This window comes from Pempheris klunzingeri, chromosome 1 (assembly GCF_042242105.1).
Source record: "Pempheris klunzingeri isolate RE-2024b chromosome 1, fPemKlu1.hap1, whole genome shotgun sequence".
NCBI classification, from domain to species: domain Eukaryota; kingdom Metazoa; phylum Chordata; class Actinopteri; order Acropomatiformes; family Pempheridae; genus Pempheris; species Pempheris klunzingeri.
This window is the reverse complement of record NC_092012.1, coordinates 34271943-34290644: the sequence shown is the minus strand read 5'-3', so window position 1 is coordinate 34290644 and position 18702 is coordinate 34271943. Positions and strand designations below refer to the sequence as shown.

The 18702-nt window shown below is 48.0% G+C and overlaps 2 protein-coding genes across 2 annotated transcripts; both read right to left on the bottom strand.

Moving 5' to 3' along the window:
• Nucleotides 1-1847: 1847 nt before the first annotated feature.
• LOC139205507 (growth arrest-specific protein 1) lies at nucleotides 1848-2684 on the bottom strand. The gene has a single exon (XM_070835752.1). The coding sequence runs from the start codon at nucleotides 2603-2605 to the stop codon at nucleotides 1853-1855; it is 753 nt and encodes a 250-aa protein (XP_070691853.1). The 5' UTR covers nucleotides 2606-2684; the 3' UTR covers nucleotides 1848-1852.
• Nucleotides 2685-8033: 5349 nt separating this feature from the next.
• Nucleotides 8034-11494, bottom strand: cplx3b (complexin 3b). The gene is made up of 3 exons (XM_070835035.1): nucleotides 11255-11494; nucleotides 8485-8572; nucleotides 8034-8309 (listed from the first exon to the last, which is right to left on the bottom strand). Exons 1-3 carry the CDS (start codon nucleotides 11410-11412, stop codon nucleotides 8085-8087), a joined length of 471 nt encoding a protein of 156 aa, XP_070691136.1. The 5' UTR covers nucleotides 11413-11494; the 3' UTR covers nucleotides 8034-8084.
• Between the last annotated feature and the right edge of the window lie 7208 nt (nucleotides 11495-18702).

Below are 18702 nucleotides of genomic sequence, written 5' to 3'. Positions count from 1 at the left end.
ACATGGAGGACACTGCTCTCATGTGCTTACTGCCATGTTCCCACAGGATGAGACACCAAACACTGAACACTCTAAATCACGTGTCAGGCTTTGTGGACAGTATCTGAGCTACATGTGTTTGTTTTCTATCGTATTAACTGCACGTAAGTGACTGTAGGCAGACGTTGGCTTATTTTTACTGCATATAATTGTAAAATATATACACATTCTTCATACTCTAGCTTCATAATTTAACATTTAACAACATTTGTCAAGACTTCATAACAAAACGAGAAAGGTTAGTTTTGACACAATTTCAAGTGGCAAAGACACAAATTGGCAGCTTCATTACAAGTGATGGATGCTAACAAAAACTACACTTCCCTTTTTGCTGAACAGGAGCAGCGGGACAGCGAGCTGAGAACGAGCGACCGCCGGCATCAGCGTGGACCTTGTGACAGGTAACACCGGCCTCAGAGCGTCTCCTCATGTAACTGTGTGCAACTACAAAAATAACATGATGCATTTTAAAGAAAAGCCTTCAGAATGCACTGATGGGTTTGTGAACACATCTCAGTCTCTTGTTTTGATTATATTTTGTGTGTTTCTTTAGAGAGCACTTAGTGACAATCCTGCGTGTTCGAAGCACTCTACTCTGCTCATGTTGCTCTTCCTGCTCTCACCCTCTTCTCTTTGTTGATTTATTGTGTTGTCGCTGAATTGTTGTTGCACTAATGAGGCAAAGCGTGGCCTGCTGTTTGGTCCGGTAATCCTAAATATCCATAAAATAACCTTTCTTTGTTTGATTAGCTCGTGAAAACTTATTGCAACAACTTCCATTACAATCACACCGTTTGTTTAGAAATGGCATCCACCCCCCCAAGACAAAGCCGAGCCGTGGGGGCAGCTAAAGGTCCTGTCCTGAGCAGCACTGTGGACAAACTGCAGCCTCAGTCTGCTCCTCCTGGGCTGCTGCTGCTGCTGCTTCAGTGTGAAAGCAGAAATAAAGACAGGGGTCTTTTAAAGGCGTGAAAGGGGGCAGGCAGCAGAGAGGACGAAGGGAGAGAGAGAGGGGGGGGGTCTCAGGAAAAGTTCAATAAAACAATCTGAGATGGGGGGAGGGGCCCCAGACAGAGTGCTGGAGAGGCGCTTCAGTTAATTTCAGTGCTTGATCCCACACCCTGGCCTGTCCTTTGACTGTTCCCACAAATATTTGAAGTGTGGTTGCTGCAACAATGCAGAGGCCCCCGAAATGGAGAGCAGAGCAAACAGAGGCTGGATGGGTCCAATGTTTGTCCAAGGTCTTAATAAAGCCACACTCCAAGTACCATTGAAACCAAACAAACAGGAGCTGTTAAAGGCACACGGAATGGCAATGCCCTGCGACTGAAGTCTGACGTGCTTCACTTCCTCTCATCATCATCACCTGAAGGTATTTTTGACAACAGGCTTCCCTTCAGCTTAGCAACCGGGGAGCAGTTCACTCAGAGCGCCGGGAGGCCAGCGGGGTGAGGGTTTGAAAGAGGAGTCAGAAAAAGGCCGTTTTCCTGAGTGAGATGTGCACCGAGAAGGATTACTATGCAAATTGTATGGTTGTGGAGAGCCCACACAAATCACTGCTGTGCTCACTGTCACCCTGCAGCTGAAATGGCAGGGAGGACTGGTGGTGAAAATAGCTCTCCTCATCCAGCAGACCTGGGCTTTGAGTCCTGCGATCCACTGCTGAGGCGTCTCTGACCCAGTCTCTGATTCTGTAACTACTCCAGCTGGACTCTTGCACCCCCCCCCCCCAGCCCCCGGAGGGCTCACATGAGCACAGATCTGGTCACACTGTCCTTCATAAATCCAAGGAGTGTTTCTGGTGGCCAACATCTCAGTACAATATCCGTGCTAGAGGGAGAAACAGGAGCGTGATGCAGCTGGACCGCCTCTGGGAAGCAGAGTTGTGGTCAGCATACACCTCCTCTCTGTCACTTTTAGGGTCATAGTCCTCATCCTCATACATGTCATCCACATCAGGCTGGTCTGAAATGACACTGTGGTCTCCTATGGAGCAAAGCTTCCTCATGTTCTCCTTGACCACCTCACAGAAAGGCCTCTCCACCCCGTCACAAACACAGCGGTTGAGCAGCATGCCATTTGGGATGAACAGCATCTGCTGAATGGTGGCTTTACACTTGGAGGAGCACTTCCTGCCGTTGAACAGCTGCCCGCAGTATGACAAGTAGGCCGTGAGGGAGGTGTGGCAGCTGCTGTCCTCCTCGCAGCGCTGCCGGGCCTCCATGCAGCCTATGCCCCCGGCGTCGCTCGGGTGCCTGCGGGGGAGGCACGGCTCTATGGCACGCTTGGCGCCGAGGCACTCCACGTCCTGCGCGCAGTCGCAGGTCTCCAGGTCGGGCCCGCTGCGGGTGTGATTGAGCCTGATGAGCGCGTTGATGCAGTGGCTCGGGCACTGCCTCCTCGTCCCTCTGAGGTTACCTTCACAAGCTGCTATGTACTGATTGTAGGCGAGGTCGCACTCGGGCTCGTCGTGGCACCGGAGGAGCGCCTGCCAGCAGATTAGCTGGGCATCTAAGGCCAGCAGCACCCATGGGAGAAGGGCCAGGGCGCTGCACCAGCATTTCATGCTTGGATAGACTTCTAGCTGGGTGACGTGCACTTTCTCCACCAGCGCATTAGGATCAGGACAACTTCCACACTGAACCTCACAGGCTGGAGTTCAGGAGTACTCCATACATGCGTGTTACCAACAGCCTGCTACCACCAGCAAAACACACTCGGTCCCTTTCTCTAAGTTATCCACAAACTTGCACGTCGGTTAAGTTTGCCTCCTCCCGGTGGGCTCTGCAGCGGTGGAGCACAGGATCTGACTCAGGGAAATCACCACGCGTGGCTGCAAAAAGCGAAAAGCAGCACAGGAGCGGTCATTCCGGGAAGCGTGTCCGTCCAAAAGTGGGAGATCCTGCTCCAGAGAGCAGCCCGTGTTCGCCCCACGCCACCGGCGCAGATCTGAGGTGGACACCGGAACGCGCCGCGCGGCTATCCAAAGTTAACGCGCACTCTAACCGCAGTTACTGTCCTCAACTCACTTTGTACACTTGAACTCATCTTTCTTGCCATTGTTGGAGTCGAGCCCTCTTCCCAGCTCTTCAACTTTTAACGTCCATCCACGCATTCCGCTGTTTTTTTTAGTTGGAGGAGGTTTCTATCTGTCGCATTTTGTCCCGCTATGTGCGTCTTTGTCCCTCTTTTTGCTGTTACGCTTCACGGTCCGCCGAGCATTTCCCCACAACACCCCTCCCTCTGTCGAAAAAAAGAAAGAAAGAGCCCCCCCCCCGCCCCTTCTCCCCTCTCTCTGTCTCTCATTTACAATCCTGGCCACCGATTGGTCGTCATGAGGAGTCAGCCGTGGGACCCATCTCCAGGCCTGCAGCAGCGCAGCTCTGCGCACAAATCCTCTCAGTACAGGACGAGATAGGCTGCATGAAAATGTTTATGATTTTCCTTGCATGAAGCCCAGGATCTGTGTGGTCCCCTCTTCTCTTGTAGAAAAACACGTGAAAGGGGGGGGGGGGGAGGCAAGGGGGGGAGGGGGTGCCTGCAAAACGCATTCCTTTGCAAGAAGCTCACATCTGCAACTTCACTGCTCCACTTTTCAGCGCGGACAAACAAATCTGTTCCCTTTTAGCCGTAAGAGCGAGGAAACCTCGGCGATAACCGCCTCGCCGCTGAGGGTTTTCACTTAAAGGTTGTCGCTAATTGTCGCTCTTTCCCCCTCTCCCCGTCCTGCCTCTCATTCTGCAGAGTTTGTAAGCCCCGATTGACAGAGGAGAATGGGAGAGAATAGTATTTTCTGGCCCGTTTCACCCCAATTGTGTCAGATTGGCCATGCAGCGGCCCAGTGTCTGTCCGGGCTGCAGATTGTCCACGCACTGCGGCCTATCAATGGAGAGGGGTTTCAGCATCAATATATTTTACAGCCATCCCCTTTCACACCACACTTGAAAACTACCAATAGCCCAGGCTTTTCTGCCTTTCAAATGGTAATAACTTGTTTTTTTTTCTCTCCTGCAGGTCTGCCCCCACTGAGAGGCTGTGCCAGTTCTGCACAAGCTCCACAAAACCAGATGGATGCCCGACCTTTGTCCATCCTCTGCATATCCAACTACATACACATGCATATGCATGTATATGTAGGCACTCCTCCCAGTAGCCACTTTATTATAATGTTATCTACAGTTATTTACTGCCACAGCCTTGCCACCAGTTGTACCTCTGCACAGTTTATGCTTGTGTTGCAGGAATCTGTGACTTGAATCAGATGTTAATTACTGAGGTCATAGTGGATGGAGCAACAACAACAACAACAACAACAGTGATCATATTAGCACTCGCCAAAATGAGTTACAAATGACTTTACACACAACAAAAAGACAATAAGCAAACATGAATGAAGTATTCTGGTGAACTAGAACCAAAGATGATCAGACAAACGGTAAACTCGACTGAAAGCCAGACTGAGACAGTAACATAACAGGAGATCCTGTGTTTGCTTCTCTGATCTCCTCCGACTTGTGGTTACACATGTGGCCACCTCAGGTGTTTAGGTTTGATGGAAGAATGGCCACGAATTACCTCTCAGAGGATCTCTGTAGGAGGCCATGACTATATTATCTGGAGTTAATCGACATGAGCCTTAAGAGAGAAGATCAAAGTTTGATCATCTCCTCCAAGACGTGAGTGTTGTGCTGGACTACATTATAATCAGAAGAGTCGCACACACATGAATATGAGAACCACCTCTCGTTGTCCTGCAGCCTCAGTGCTGAATGAACACCGTGAGTGTTGAGGTGCACTGAGTGTCTATACAAACACACACATGCTCTGTGGGCTCTGGGTGCACCCTGCTACCCAGTATGTGGGTTATTTGACTAATCCACTGCCCCGCTGCCACAGACTGAGGATGCTCTCCATGTGAAATGCTAAATGTGTCATTCACGTTATAATACTAACCCACCACAACATCCCATTACTGACACGTCGATCTTAATAAATCAGCCTTCTGTAGCCGTGGGTGTATTTTTGTCTCCACCTGGTGTTCTGGCCGCTGCAAATGTAAGATCACAGGCGAATCACCACAAACCGTGCAGGAGCAGCCCTGTGCAGAAGAACCACGCTAAACAGAAGGGAAGTTCGTTATCCTAAAAATCAGTTTATTGCAGTTAAAACTCAAAAAGCACTTAAATAGAGACAGAATGGCAGAGATACTGTGAAACAAAGAAACAGCCAAAGAACAAGAAGAAACTGCGTGTCATAGCAGCCGTTTCCTGAAAAATCAGTTCCACAAAATGACACAAACACAAAAATACGTTTGTATATTGTTATTGATACTATTATTATTGACTTATTATTGTTTCAAGTCACACACACACACTCACAGAGAGCAAACAGTTTGCTTTATGGCTTCTGTTCCATCCATTAATATTGTCTCATGATCAGCCATGGCGGACTCCACTGCAGTAGCAGCAAATCAAAGAACTTATTGCAACCTTTCCTCTGCTTTGTATTATTGAAACATTACAAACACACTGTTCATCTATCACACGACAATAACCACTGCACCACAAATGTTTAAGGGGATAGTTCGGATTATCTGAAGTGTGGCTGTCTGAGGTCAGTGTATTACCTACAGTAGATGGCAGGAGGCAGGAGGCCCTACGCCAATCTGCCAGACTCCATTGACAAAAACAGTCGTTTTACCTTGCAGAACACAGGAGCTGCTGGTTTGGTGTTTTAAATGTATAGTTTGGATCTGAACTGACATGTTAGTGGTTCCAGCGGTGGAACAGCGAACTCAGTTCCCTGTTGGAAAGGGCTGTCTGACAGCACGGTAGAGCAGGTGTTTTAGGTGTCCACAGCACTACATTGCTTAGCGTCTGTGCCAAGACTCCAGCCTGCTTCTCCAAACTGGGAGCGTGCCGACCTCAGACAACCACACTTCAAATGAAACGGACTGTCCCTTTATGCGTTGCCTCAATTTTCATTCAGTAGTGGGCACCCACAGTGTGGACACTGCCAGTTGCCTAAGAGAAAAGAGTCGATATCCTTTTAACCACAGTTTTCCTCTAAGATGAAATGTGCACTCTCAGTACGTAAGACTTTTTCTAATTACGAAGAACCCAAAGAAACAGGAACAGATGTGAGATCAAAGCTGACATCAGCCTCAGCATCACTGCTACAGGAACGCAAACACCGGCAAAATGTAGCGTATATGGATTTAACACAACATCAACAACATCCCCCCCTCCGTCCGCCCACGCCTGCACTTACGCCTGGCTAGAAAACAACACAGACTGAATACCGAGTTACGCAGTGAGTCCACAGTGACTGAGTGCCGTGTGACACGACCAACAGCACTCTCAGCCACAGGACCGGGTTTTTTGGGGTTTTTTTGTTTTGTTTTGTTTTTTTCTTACAAGGACACCACTTGACATATCACATCGGCTAAATGACACGAGTCCACCGGCACAAAACGGCACCACTGAGAGACGGGGGGGTCAATGAGATGGAGGACAGGTCAAAGGTCATGTGACAGTCGACGACACTACATGATGAAGACAGAGTGAAGGAGGACCTGCTGTTGACAGTGCAGGCAAACAGCAGATACATTTACATCTTATACAACATAAATATTAGCATGGGGGTTTATACGCCCGCCGCGGTTACACACTTTGACACACGTGTGCCGTTTCCTTTATGTTGGTGGAAGTGTTTCAACAGAGGCTTTGCCACACAACTTCTGAAGCATTTACAACGGTCTCATCTGAGCAGCTTTCCTCTTTTAACCTCTGGATGCAGCACAAACACAGATTTACTCCCTATGTGGTTCATATTAGGTTAAATTTGGGAGCACAGTTATCGCACACACTTTACTGTCAATTCTTACGACACACGAAAAGCAGCGAATCTATCCTGCTATCAAGTGAGACGTGATTCTTGTCGGCTCACTAACTATTTGTTTCTTTATATAAAACTAAAAGTAAGAAATCTCCAACAAACAAGAAAAAAAAAGCAGCTTACAGATGTTGGAGCTCTGGAGAAGACAACCTTGTACGGACGTCCAAGGCACACTGAAGTACGGACAGGGCTTAAAAAAAAAAAAAAGCTTTACCATGATATGTCTGGGAAAAGATTAAAACTAAGATTACTGCAGCTCACAGGGAGCTGCCATGGGGGCACCAGGGGGCCAACATTAGTAAGCTCCTTCTGACAAAAATCAGCCTCATTTGATGCTCTACATGAATATTGCCCACTTTTTTTGTTTGTTTTTTTAAGGGGTTTGTGCTTCTTAGTGTGGGATATAAACAATCCCACAAACCTTGATTTTTTATTTGTCCTAGAATAAATAGATACACGGCCTCCTCTGTCGAGCCAGTGTCAGCCTCGTGCACGTGTGTTTCCCTTCCAACCAGGCAGCTGATTCAGGAGTTAAATCGTCTGCTGCGTGTTTGGAAGCAACGAAAACCTGCACACACACACACACACACACACACCTGAGGCCTCTGCTGCAGAATGTCACGGGGTGAGCACTGGTCAGGTGAGGTTCGGACAGCGAGGGAGGTTCGGGACTAAAGGGAGGAAAGGATTTGATAGACGAGTGTTTCTCAGAGGAGGAGCTGCTCCGAAGGCAGAAATAGCCTCATTGGATAGATTTCAGTGGGAGGAACCACAGCCTGTCAGAGTGCAAGTCAGCTCATTTCAATAAACATATGAATGACATTCATGGCTTTAAGGAAAACTGAAGGTCAACAGGGAAGCTAACAAACCTAGTTTGGAGACAGATGATAGCTATGATGGCTCTTTTTTTTTTTTTTTAGTAAGACGAGCCCCAGGTTTCATAATATCAGCTTCCTCATGTTTTTTACGTGGTCAGACACGCAGGGCCTGTCTGACTTTGCACAGCTAGAAAAACTGTTATTATGTGGCTCTGCCAGCTGACATTCCACTCAAGCAATAAGAAGATTTCTACCTCCAGAGCAGCTCTGCCTTTGAAAAATATTTGTACAAGTAAAACTCTACTCCTCAGGGACTTAGAGTGGGCCAAATCACATGAGACTGCAGTTCTCCGTCTGCTTTTTCAGGTCTTCCAGTGTGGCCTGGGCTTTGTCTTTCAGCTGGTCGATGTCCACGTTCTGGATGTTGGACAGCTGGCCCAGCACAGACTGCTTGTGCGTTTCCTCCTGGTTGTCCTCAGCAATCATCTTTGCCAGCTCTGTGGGCAGCACCACGTCATCCCCCGCCTGCTGGATCTGGGTCTCATCGATCTCGTTCTGGGGTAGACACACACACACACACACATCCATATTGACACACCCAACAGGACAGGAGGAAGAAGGACAACATATTTAGACTGCACTTTAAAGAAATCTAATACTCGGCCGTCCTGACGTGTACAGACCTTTCGTCTTTACTTTCCGTGACAAAAGCAGAGCAGGATTAGTTTACCTTTGGTAGCCTGTACTTGTCCCGGAAATGACTTCTAACTGTGGCTCTCTCAGCTTTCTTCTGGGCAAAATTCGCTTCTCGTTCTTGTCTGCAGGAAAGAAGGAAAATGTGTTTTCTCAGTGTCACTGAACAGTCAGAACTGAACTCAGTTAGAACTCAGTTAGTTTCCAACCAAAGCCCAGAGGCTAGGAAATGTCTTTTGTAATCAGCTGTGCTGGACGGGGAACATCCCCCACACGTAACAAACAAACCACACCATGTCTGAAAATGAAGGAAATCAGAGTCTGATTTTTGCCACGTGCAGTGTCATCTCTGCTTTAGGAGCATCATACGGCTCCCTCTGGATCTGGACCTTGGAGCTTATCATTACCCGTCTCCTCTTAACTCTGACCGCAGAGTGCAGAGCCAACAGAAGGTGGAGCAGCAGCAGCAGCTGCCGTGGGGGGAAAACAGCAGGAAGAGACGTTCTGCTCATGTTCACGAGCCCCAGATGCAGCATCCTGCCCGTCCAGTGCTCCCCTGAGGGCCTTTAGTCCTCATAGGATGTGAACTACTAGAGGTAACCCGCTAGCTGCAGACTCACTCCCACTCCTCCACCTCCACAGCTGTCAGTCCATCTCACACACATCCTGGATTCAACCCATTTAGCCGCGCAGCGCCTCAGTCTGCCTCACTGTCCTCGGAAAACAAACCATTAAAGACATGAAGGATCCACTTCAGCAGTGTTCCTGACGAGCACACGCAGTAAGCGATGCCTCCAGCAGAGGGCAGGCAACAGGCTGCTGGAGATGCCAGCAGGAATATCTATGGCTTCAGTGTACTTCATAATTGTCCCTTGTAAATTGCAAAATTTGCTGAAGGCCTCTAATGCTGTGAGTCACCAACATGACGTAGTGCGTAACAATCGTGCTTGTGTGGCCTGAAGCCAGACAGAGCATGAAAAAGACCACATTTTACTACATTTGAGGGGAATACAGTTGGTGCTTGTAACTAAATGGGTGATGTTGTTCAAAGCTACGGTGGCAGAGGTTGTGTTAATGTGTTGCTGCCTAGAAGGATCAAGTCTGCAGCATAATCTAAAGGCAGGGGGGAGGAAGGGGGTGCACCGTGGGCAAGCTCTGTGTTTGTACCCAGCGTGTCAGGGGAAGGTCGTTTTATCTGGAGATGCAGAATTCATGGTGCTGTCCGTGTGAGCCGAGTTCACTCTGTATTAACATGAGAGGGCCAAACACAAAATGGCACACGGGCCATGCGGCGCTCACTTGCAGCCAATGAGCAGAGCTTCGTGTCTTCCACTCTCAAGGGCATCAGATGACCAGGGTTGTCACTGTGGCCCGGGTGCTGAGGGTGATGAAATGTCTACATGTGGCATGTCAGTGAGAACCCCCCCCACACACACACACTCCCTCTCTTCCTCCCTCCCTCCCCCAACCTTATTCTGCTCTAATCTGAGCAGGATGGCCGTCCCAGTGATCTATGCTCCTGTTTAGCACCTCTGACTAATAACTCACTTCCACTGAAGGTCACGTTATGATGGCGGAGCGTTGAGCACGTCGCCGTGCCTCCTGTAGCTCTCAGTGGGCTGAGCTGAGTGTTAATGCTGCCAGAGTTTGGACTTCACTTCCCACCTCCGCTTCAAATGTCTGCACATGGTGCTGAGAGTCACTTTGGATAAAAGGGTTCATCAGACGGTGGGAATGAGCCACACACTGGAAACAGCTGGACAGTTCTGTCTTTATGATATCAGCTCCTGCCCACAGCAAGCACAAGTACCCAGAATTGTTCTCCACAAAGCTGCTCTGACTTCTTTCCTCCACATTATCATCTCCAGTAACTTATTCTACCAGCAGCACATCTGACGTGGGCACACGTGTGGTCCTGCTCCAAGGGAGGCATCACACTAATCAATAGTGAGTTATTGTCTGCTGGTGAACTCCAAATGACAAATGACCTTGTTGTTACCTTTTATTGTCCTCCAGTGGCTCAGCAGACAAACACCATAACAACATGGTGTACACCCCCCCACCCACCCCACAGGACTGATAGAGGAATATCTCATCTTCATATGCAAATTAGGAGGAAAAATTACATTTAAAGAATTCACTTTAGCAGGTGAGCAAAGATGTAGCATGACTAAATAACTAGAGGAGGCCATCAGCTGTAAATGTATATATATATGTGCATTAGAGACATGATGGAAGCCATTCTTCATTCAATTTATCCACTTTTTCAGGCTTCAGCAGCTTTTACTGATACAAACGCTTTGCAACCACCTCGAGCAGTAACTTCTGTATGAACGAGGAGAGTCGGCGTAGAAATTAAAAGCCAACATGAATTAATATCAGTGTGTGCTGTTGTGTGTCTGCAGCCTGATTGTACCCAAATAGAGGTCTGACTTTACGCACTTTATTTACAGACATTTGGCGCACAGTCTGACTCATTACTCATCCGCACGCGCAGTAATAGGAACATGTTTCGCCTCAGGCATGAATCCCCGCGGACGTTTCCGTGGAAGAATGATTCCAGGAATCCCAAATTAAAAACGCAATTTGCTGAAGCTAAGAGACAGAGAGCTCCCTGGGCGAGAGGAGCAGCTGTGTGTGGAGCGCTCGTGTTATTGCACTGATGCGTAAAGAAGCGCGCGGCGCACAGGGAGCGCTCTGCTCCTCACCCACAAAGACGCACAGTTTCAACATGGCACGCGTTCCCCGACACACAGCGTCGGTTTGCAATACAACTTCACACTCACAAGCTTCAATCAATGCCTTACTTTTCCTCCTCCAACTGTTGCTGGTACTGCTCAAATTCCTCTTGAGTCATCCCCTGCGCGGCCGCGTCTGATTTCTCCCCCTCGGGTTTCTCCTCCGTCAGTCCGCCCGTCAGGTTCTTCAGCTGTCCTCCCACCATGTGTTTCACCATGAAAGCCATGGCTGCGCCTCGGAGACTCCGCTGGCTGATCGGCTGAGAAGTTGAAGGCTCGATGCGCTCTTGGACAGAGCGGTGACGGCGGAGAGGTATCCGTCAAGAGACGCCTAGAAACAAACGCCTGGAAGTGTTGCACAAGAGCAGATAACTTTCAGAGAGGCTCGCTGAGAGCGATCACAGCGGGAAAACCAGACGGGATTATTCCAGCGACGCGTGGGAAGCTGACTGTTTCAGCACCAGTGGCCGTGGACAGCTCCGCGCCGTGAAGGATGGAGAGGAGCTGCTCGGTTATGAGTCAACAAGTTGGGCGCTGAACTCTACCAATCCCGTGACTCCGTCCGCAGCCCCCACTCCCTCCACCCAATCCCAGGCACCGCCGGACTGGGTGTGCGCTTGCACGGCGCGCGTCGGCGTCGCGGGCTGCTCCCGTGATTCGCCGTCTGATTTTAACTCGCGATGGGGTCGGGCAGGGCTCCGGGAGGGGCAAACAACACGTGACCGGCCCCAGTGTCTCCTGGCTGTTTTGGTGGCTCTGTCTCTCTCGGGGTCATCCACACACAGTTTGTCAACACACAAAGAGCCTCCTAATTGCAAATTAGTCAAATGTCCGTCTGTTAACCCACGGCGCGAGGCCGGTCTGTTGGCCTGGTCTCTTAGACGTGACGAGCTGCTGACTCTTCTCTCGTGGGCTTCATTTCATGAGCCCCCCCCCCCCCCAAAAAAAAACATTCACCAACAGGAGGTGACATCCTAAAATGAGACCCTGTCTGCGGTCCTGAGGTGACTCCTGTTTGGTGCCTTCTTTGGGGGGTTTCTGAGCCTCTTCTTGGGTCTGATGGGTGAATAGTTCACCTTCCATCACCAGAACAGATGATTTATTAAAACTGTGGGTGCCTCTGGGTGCCTCTGTGTGATGCAGCTTCTAAAAATATGACCCACATATGTGTGTGTGTGTGTGAGAGAGAGAGAGAGAGAGAGGGAAGGGGGGGGGGTATTTTAAATCTAACTCTCTCCGTGAGATTCTTGACATCCAAAGTGTGAAAAGGAACTTTGATTACAAGTCAACAACTTGAGCGTCCTGATCCTCGCAGCAGTGACACCGAGCCTGTCCTACTTTCCGCGTCCCTGTGGATCAGGAGCGGCGGAGCGCGGCTCCGCGTCTTTTTGTCACCGGCTTAGCGGGGCCCTGGTAGCCTGTACCTGGCTCCCTCTGAAATCTCTCTCCAACTTCAAAGCTGCCACCCCTGAATAGATTGAAACGCAACGCAGTGAATGAGATCAAAACTGTAATCTCTGTGAAATTTAATAAAAAGAAAGAATTTGCCTAACCAGCGTGTTTCAACATGAAATTATATCTTTCTTCAGCTTTTGATATTCACAGCTATAGGATCTGCTCCCAGCCCAGGTCTCACTCACGTTTCTCTGGATTATCACCGTGAGCTCTGACTACAGGTGATCGAGCAGGTTCACAGCAGGAGCTTTTAATCCCACATGATGTAAAATTACACACACACACTCTTAAATTTCACATCTTGTGACACACACCCATCATCTGTCAGGCCAGGATGTTCACAGTCACACTCTGCTTCTTACTCTTTCTTTTTTTTTTACCCTTTTTTGTAAGACAGGTCCAGTTTGCTAACTAGTGGAGCTGTGAACTACAGAGGGGGACAAATAAAAGGAAACAGCAACATCAAGTGTCTCAGTGTGGAGCCTGTTGGAGCCTGTTGGAGATATAAACAGCATTCCTCCACATGACGTCCCCTCAGTTATGTATCCAGCCATTATCTTATCAGATCGTCCTTATGGAGATGATAAATGTCTCATACGTTGGTCCTAAACATCTCCACTCTTTTACTCAGGTTTTCCCTTCATTTGTCGCCCGTCTGCAGATACTGAGAAACTGAGCACCCCTTGTGCTTCATGTGCCATACGAGCTTCTCTTCACAGTAACACGGGCTCTGTTTTTCACTAATAATGCTTCTATTCTTAACATTTGTGCCTTTAGTGCCTGTCCAGATGAATCTAACTCTGGCATATTGTCAGAAATGGTATTAATATGTAATATCCCTGTCAAAATAAAGTAAAAAAAACTAAACTAAAGAGATGAAACTGTCAATCAAGCCGGTTGGACCAGCTGGTGTAGCTTAGTCTAAGCAGATATAACGTCGATACGACATATGATATATCTACTGTTTGCTGAGATTCAGAGTCAGTTCGATGGTAAATGAGGTCAGAATTATGTGGAAAACTTTCCATTCACAAGACCAGAAGAGCCAGAGGAGCAGGATGGGCGGCTGAGTGGTCCCTGGCATCCACCCACTGCAGAGTGATGGATGAAAACATTATCACACATCAGCACTGGGAACATTCTGCAGAAATTATGATTCAACAAAGACAAATATATATATATTCACCACATATTGAGCCTGAGGGACACCTGAACTATGCCGTCACTGCTGATTTAGTACAGAGTGAGTACAAGTCAAGTGAATATAAAGGAATATTCCACATGAAGTGAGCAGCCAGTGAACGCCCCAGCAGACCTTTAGGTGATGCAGCTCCGTCATCACATGATAACTAAAATATGAGGCACAGATCCATCAGTGTCTGCTTGAAATGAGACTTTCCACTCGTGTGTTTGCTGGCTGTCTCTAGAGAAGATGTCCTGATGAGGGGAAATTGTTCGACATTACAGGATATTTCTGAGTGTAAATGTGGACACAATCAGCTGTTTGTTAAATAAGACCTTGGAATGAAACCTTCACGGTCAGATACAGAACACAACATCATTACTCACTGTACCTGAGCTAAAAGTGGGCTCATGTTAACGCTGCCTGGCTCCTGCTTGTTCTCAGTTAATTTGGCTGCCCACTCAGCTTTGACTGATGTCTCACTGTACTGGGAACGATAACCGTTTGGCTCTATATAAAGCATATATGTGTGCGTGCAGAGCCTTCACACAGATGTTTGCTGTGAGCCATGCATGATTGCGTGTGAACCTGACATGTTACTTTCCCTTTCTGCATAAACATCTGTGTTGGGTGAAAAATAAGTCACACATCATGTAGAGGAGCAATGCTGATGTGGAATAGTGGTGAAAAACGCAGATTGTGCACATATGATCATTAATGTTTGGCCTCTGCATAGAAATCAGAGGAATGTTTGAGTCACGATGAAGGAGAAGGATGGAGAAGCGCGGCGTGCTGTGGCTGTTGTGAGGCAGCAGTGATCACAGTGGGAGTCAACACAACGGAAAGCATCACGCTGGCTCCCGCCCAGCCACACGTCCAGCCTGGTTACACTTGATCTTCCAGGATTAGGAGCCTGTGTGGGATTGGGAGAGATGGGTTTATGTGCTCCATCACAAACACACACACACACACTCGCTGATCCCCAGCAGCCGAGTGTTGCACCTTTGTTTCTTTAGACATCGGGTGACAAGGGATTAGACTCATCAAACAAATGTGCCCTGCAGCAAACAATATGCACATTCAGGGAGTTTTAAATTCACACAGGCGGAGATGACGCCATTAGCAAGTCACTGGGATGTCTGTCTCAAGGAGAGCAGCGTGAGTGGCACCCCCCGCATGAGGTGACAAAATATCACGCTAATCCCATTAGAAGTGAAAAGTGCTCTGTGCGCTCCATGACAAAACTAGTGTTTGTATCAAGAAAGCATCTGAGGCCGTTTGGATGGGCGGATGATTTCTTCCTGCGTCAGGTGACCTGACCAGACATCGAACAGACAGGTGGGGTCGCAGCAGCGTGGCACCATATGGTGGCGAGCGAGTCACCCCAGCAGAGGTGGTTTGATGCCCAGCAGGCTGCCCTGCATGTCAGCATGGCAACTGTCCCCCCGGCTAACATCAGCCACGATCCCATGAGCTGAATATCGTGGCCTTTCTGAGCTCCATATTTAAAGCTGCGTTAAACCGGAGTGTAAACCTGGTTTGTGTGAATGTTAATGACATGGATCTGAAGCACGTCTCCCCAGAGTCAGAGCCCCTGTTTGGAAACGCTCACTCACAATACTCTAATGCAATCAGTACATTCACACACCGATGGCAGGGGTTACCATGCAAGGTGCCAACCTGCTCATCAGTCGTAGATTAACTAGTCACACAGTCGAGAATCGACCTGCTGTACCACTGAGCAGCTGTACAAAAGCAGCGAAACAGCTTCTGGTGCTCAAAGCACCAAAAAATACATGTTCTCTTTAACTCAGCAGTGAAGCCTCTGTCCAGGAATCAGGACCCGGTTACTCAAAATAACCCCCACAACACGGCCGCCATCTGTTGCCGTCTGCAGGTCTGTTGTGTTGGAGACGAATCTACAGCCGATGTCTCCAAAACTCTCCAACGCACCCCAAAACCTTTTAGATGGAAACATATTTTGACACTGTTTCTGCAATATTTTGGATTTTGACTATTCGTTCTAAAGGAGGAGACGTTCCTTTGGGACAATATAAAGATTTCTTTGTGATATCTCCCTGGAATCTAACTGACATGATATCACACTGGGTTGATATGTGGATGGAGATGTGAAAGGCAGAGACAGTGTCGCATTGTGTGGGTGTGAATGAAATCAAACCCAAAGAAATTATCTGTTCTCTTATATTTTTGTATTTTTTCTTTAGTATGTGTTCTGTGATTTCCCTCAGATTTAAAATGTGCACTTTCCCGGGGGGGCAGGGGGGGTGCAGTGGCCTCTAAATGAGTCTTTCAACAAAGAATAAAAAAAACATTCTCTAGAAAAGTGGTAAATGAAAACAGGAACCCAGACTGGGATTCAAATTACACGTTGGCTTGGATGAAAGTGTGAAAAGGAGCTGCTGAGAGACACACTCGGCGACAGAATTCACAGCAGACGAATGTGCAGATCAAAAGTGAGAAAGATGAAACACAAACGCTCAGAGAATTGTCTGAAATAGGTTGTGAAATAGAGTGTGAGCGGGAAACAATGCTCCGAAACATTACAGAGCAGCTGCCTCCAAAATTGCAGTCGGATGCTGTGGGACTGGAATACATAAAGATACGTGGATAGAGATAGAGATAGAGATACGTGGAGAGTCTAAACTGTTGATGAGCTATAAACCAAGAACCTCCACAAATCCCACTGAGTCAGCACACAGGGAAGCTCCAGCAGTGGTGGACTCCTGTTTCACCAAGGCAATGCCCCGAAGGACACGGTGAGGCTAACAAAGACGTGGTTTTCCTAGTTTGGTGTGGAAGACGTTGACCGGCCCTGAACTCAACCCCATCCAACACTTTTGACAAGAAGTGGAGCTGCAAACCTTTTCCAGAGCGGACTGAGCTAGCCTCCTATCAGCACTCCTAAGCTTCTTTGGTGGCTTTTCTTTCTCTCTGATGCGTCTAAGCTGTTTGGTTTTTGCAACAGTCCCAGTGAATACACAAAACTTCACAATCAAATGAGAGCATCTACTTTTTCCAGACTAGCGATGGGGACAATGCACCTTTCTGTTGTTAACGTCAGTAAAGGTCTTAGTTGGAGCTGGTTACATTTCTACTGATGGACACAACACGCCGTTGCACGTCCGCTACGCTTCAAGTGGGCAGCGAGGGGTGGGGTGGTTTGAGAGAGGCCCCTTAGGTCGGCATCATTGACACTGGTCCTTTAATTAATGGTTCATTAACCCCAAATATTTGCCTGTCCACACACGTAGGATATTTCACTACAAAATCTTTAAATCCCGACTGACAGTCTTATCTTGTGTGCCACCCTCAGCCATTCATTTAATTAGTTTGCTTTACTCACCCACAATCCTTACACTTACACTTTCTGCAAACACGGGCGCCGTTTTAATGCCCTCATTTCCACACACATCTCATTTACAGAGCCTCCGACTCTCTCCCTCCCGTAATATTTCAGCGCATGCTTTAACAAGTGTTGTTTAATCCACATACGATGCATTTAAGGTTTCTTTATTTTCTGTCAAACTGCTGCCAACCTGTTAAAACTGCTTAAAAGAAACCAGCCAACATCAAATGCAGCCCCTATCTCCATGTATGCACGGACTAGTGTTAATATTAGCATGCTCCACTTCTGTGCATTCAAATGCATGAACTTGTATTAGTGTAAGTAGCTCTGGTGGGTTTAAACCTTATAAGCGTTGCAGCTTTACTGCCATGCTGTACCCGCAGGGCTCCGTAGTGGGCTAAGTCACTGCACAGTGAGACAGTCTGTGATATCATCTGTGTGCTGGATGTCACATGATAAAAAAAAAAAAAGAGGGGATTTTTATCCACATTTAATGAAGTGGTTAAAACCACCACAAGGCTGCAGCTCTCATCCAGCAGAAGAATTACCAGCAACTAGTAGTACGCAATGAAAATGAAATGTGATGAGAGATATTAGTAGATTATATAAGGAAAAGTGTCATTTCACAGGAGCTGGTTTTACTCTCAGGAGGGAGGGAGGGAGGGAGGGAGGGAGGGAGAGCAGGACAGGTCATGGGTCAGATCTGAGGCCATGTTCTGAGCATATGGCTGACTGCTGTAATGTCTCTGCTTATTTCACGTTTCTTTCCCCTCGTGCCTCTGCTACACCTCTCCCTCACTGCTCTCACACATGCTTCGCTCTCTGCTTTTACCCTCTTCTAACCCTTCCCTCTTATCCTCCCCCAACCCTCCTCAAATCCCTACCATCCTCCCTCCCTCCCTCCCTCCCTCCCCCGTCTTCCCTGCCTGATTTAGACCTCTTGCCTGAGAGGAACATCAGAGCACAATGGGTTAGTGCTGGCTGAGCTTAAATGGAATGAGAAAACCGGAAAATTCTCTTTCATGAATAGATGCAAACAATCGGCAGCGTGAGGGTGAGCGGAGGAGAGGAGGACGAGACGGAGCAGGCTGGGAAGTGAGAGGACAGAGGCAAGGGAGGAGAAAAATGGCTGCTGAGATGGCTGGATATGGGGTGAAGGTCAGCGGAGAGGGGGAGTGACAGAGAATGATGAAGGCTTTTAATTCCAAAAGCCATTTTGAAAACAAATTGCTTGGTGACATTTGTGGCTTAATAATATACTGTAGATAATCCCAGGCTGGAGTTTTCAGGAAAGGTCCATCTGCAAATACTTTAAATAACACTCTTTACTCTTTCCAAGGATTTTCTGTCATTTCTCTACAGCTGGTTTCAATTTTAAGAGTACATACATGAGTATATTTTATGAAATAAATGAGCCAACTTAACGAGGCTGCAGTGCATAGACTGCATAAAGAAGGTGGCCACAGTGGTTTGAAGCCTCCAGTTCGGCATTGTGCCCGTCGCCATCTTGTT

Bases quoted from the DNA above. Each gene is read 5' to 3' on its own strand.
- LOC139205507 (XM_070835752.1), bottom strand. From the start codon at position 2,605: ATGAAATGCTGGTGCAGCGCCCTGGCCCTTCTCCCATGGGTGCTGCTG.
- cplx3b (XM_070835035.1), bottom strand. From the start codon at position 11,412: ATGGCTTTCATGGTGAAACACATGGTGGGAGGACAGCTGAAGAACCTG. The intron at 8,573-11,254 runs GTAAGGCATTGA...TCTTTCCTGCAG, and splicing joins CAACAGTTGGAGGAGGAAAA to ACAAGAACGAGAAGCGAATT. The intron at 8,310-8,484 runs GTAAACTAATCC...TGTCTACCCCAG, and splicing joins ACAAGTACAGGCTACCAAAG to AACGAGATCGATGAGACCCA.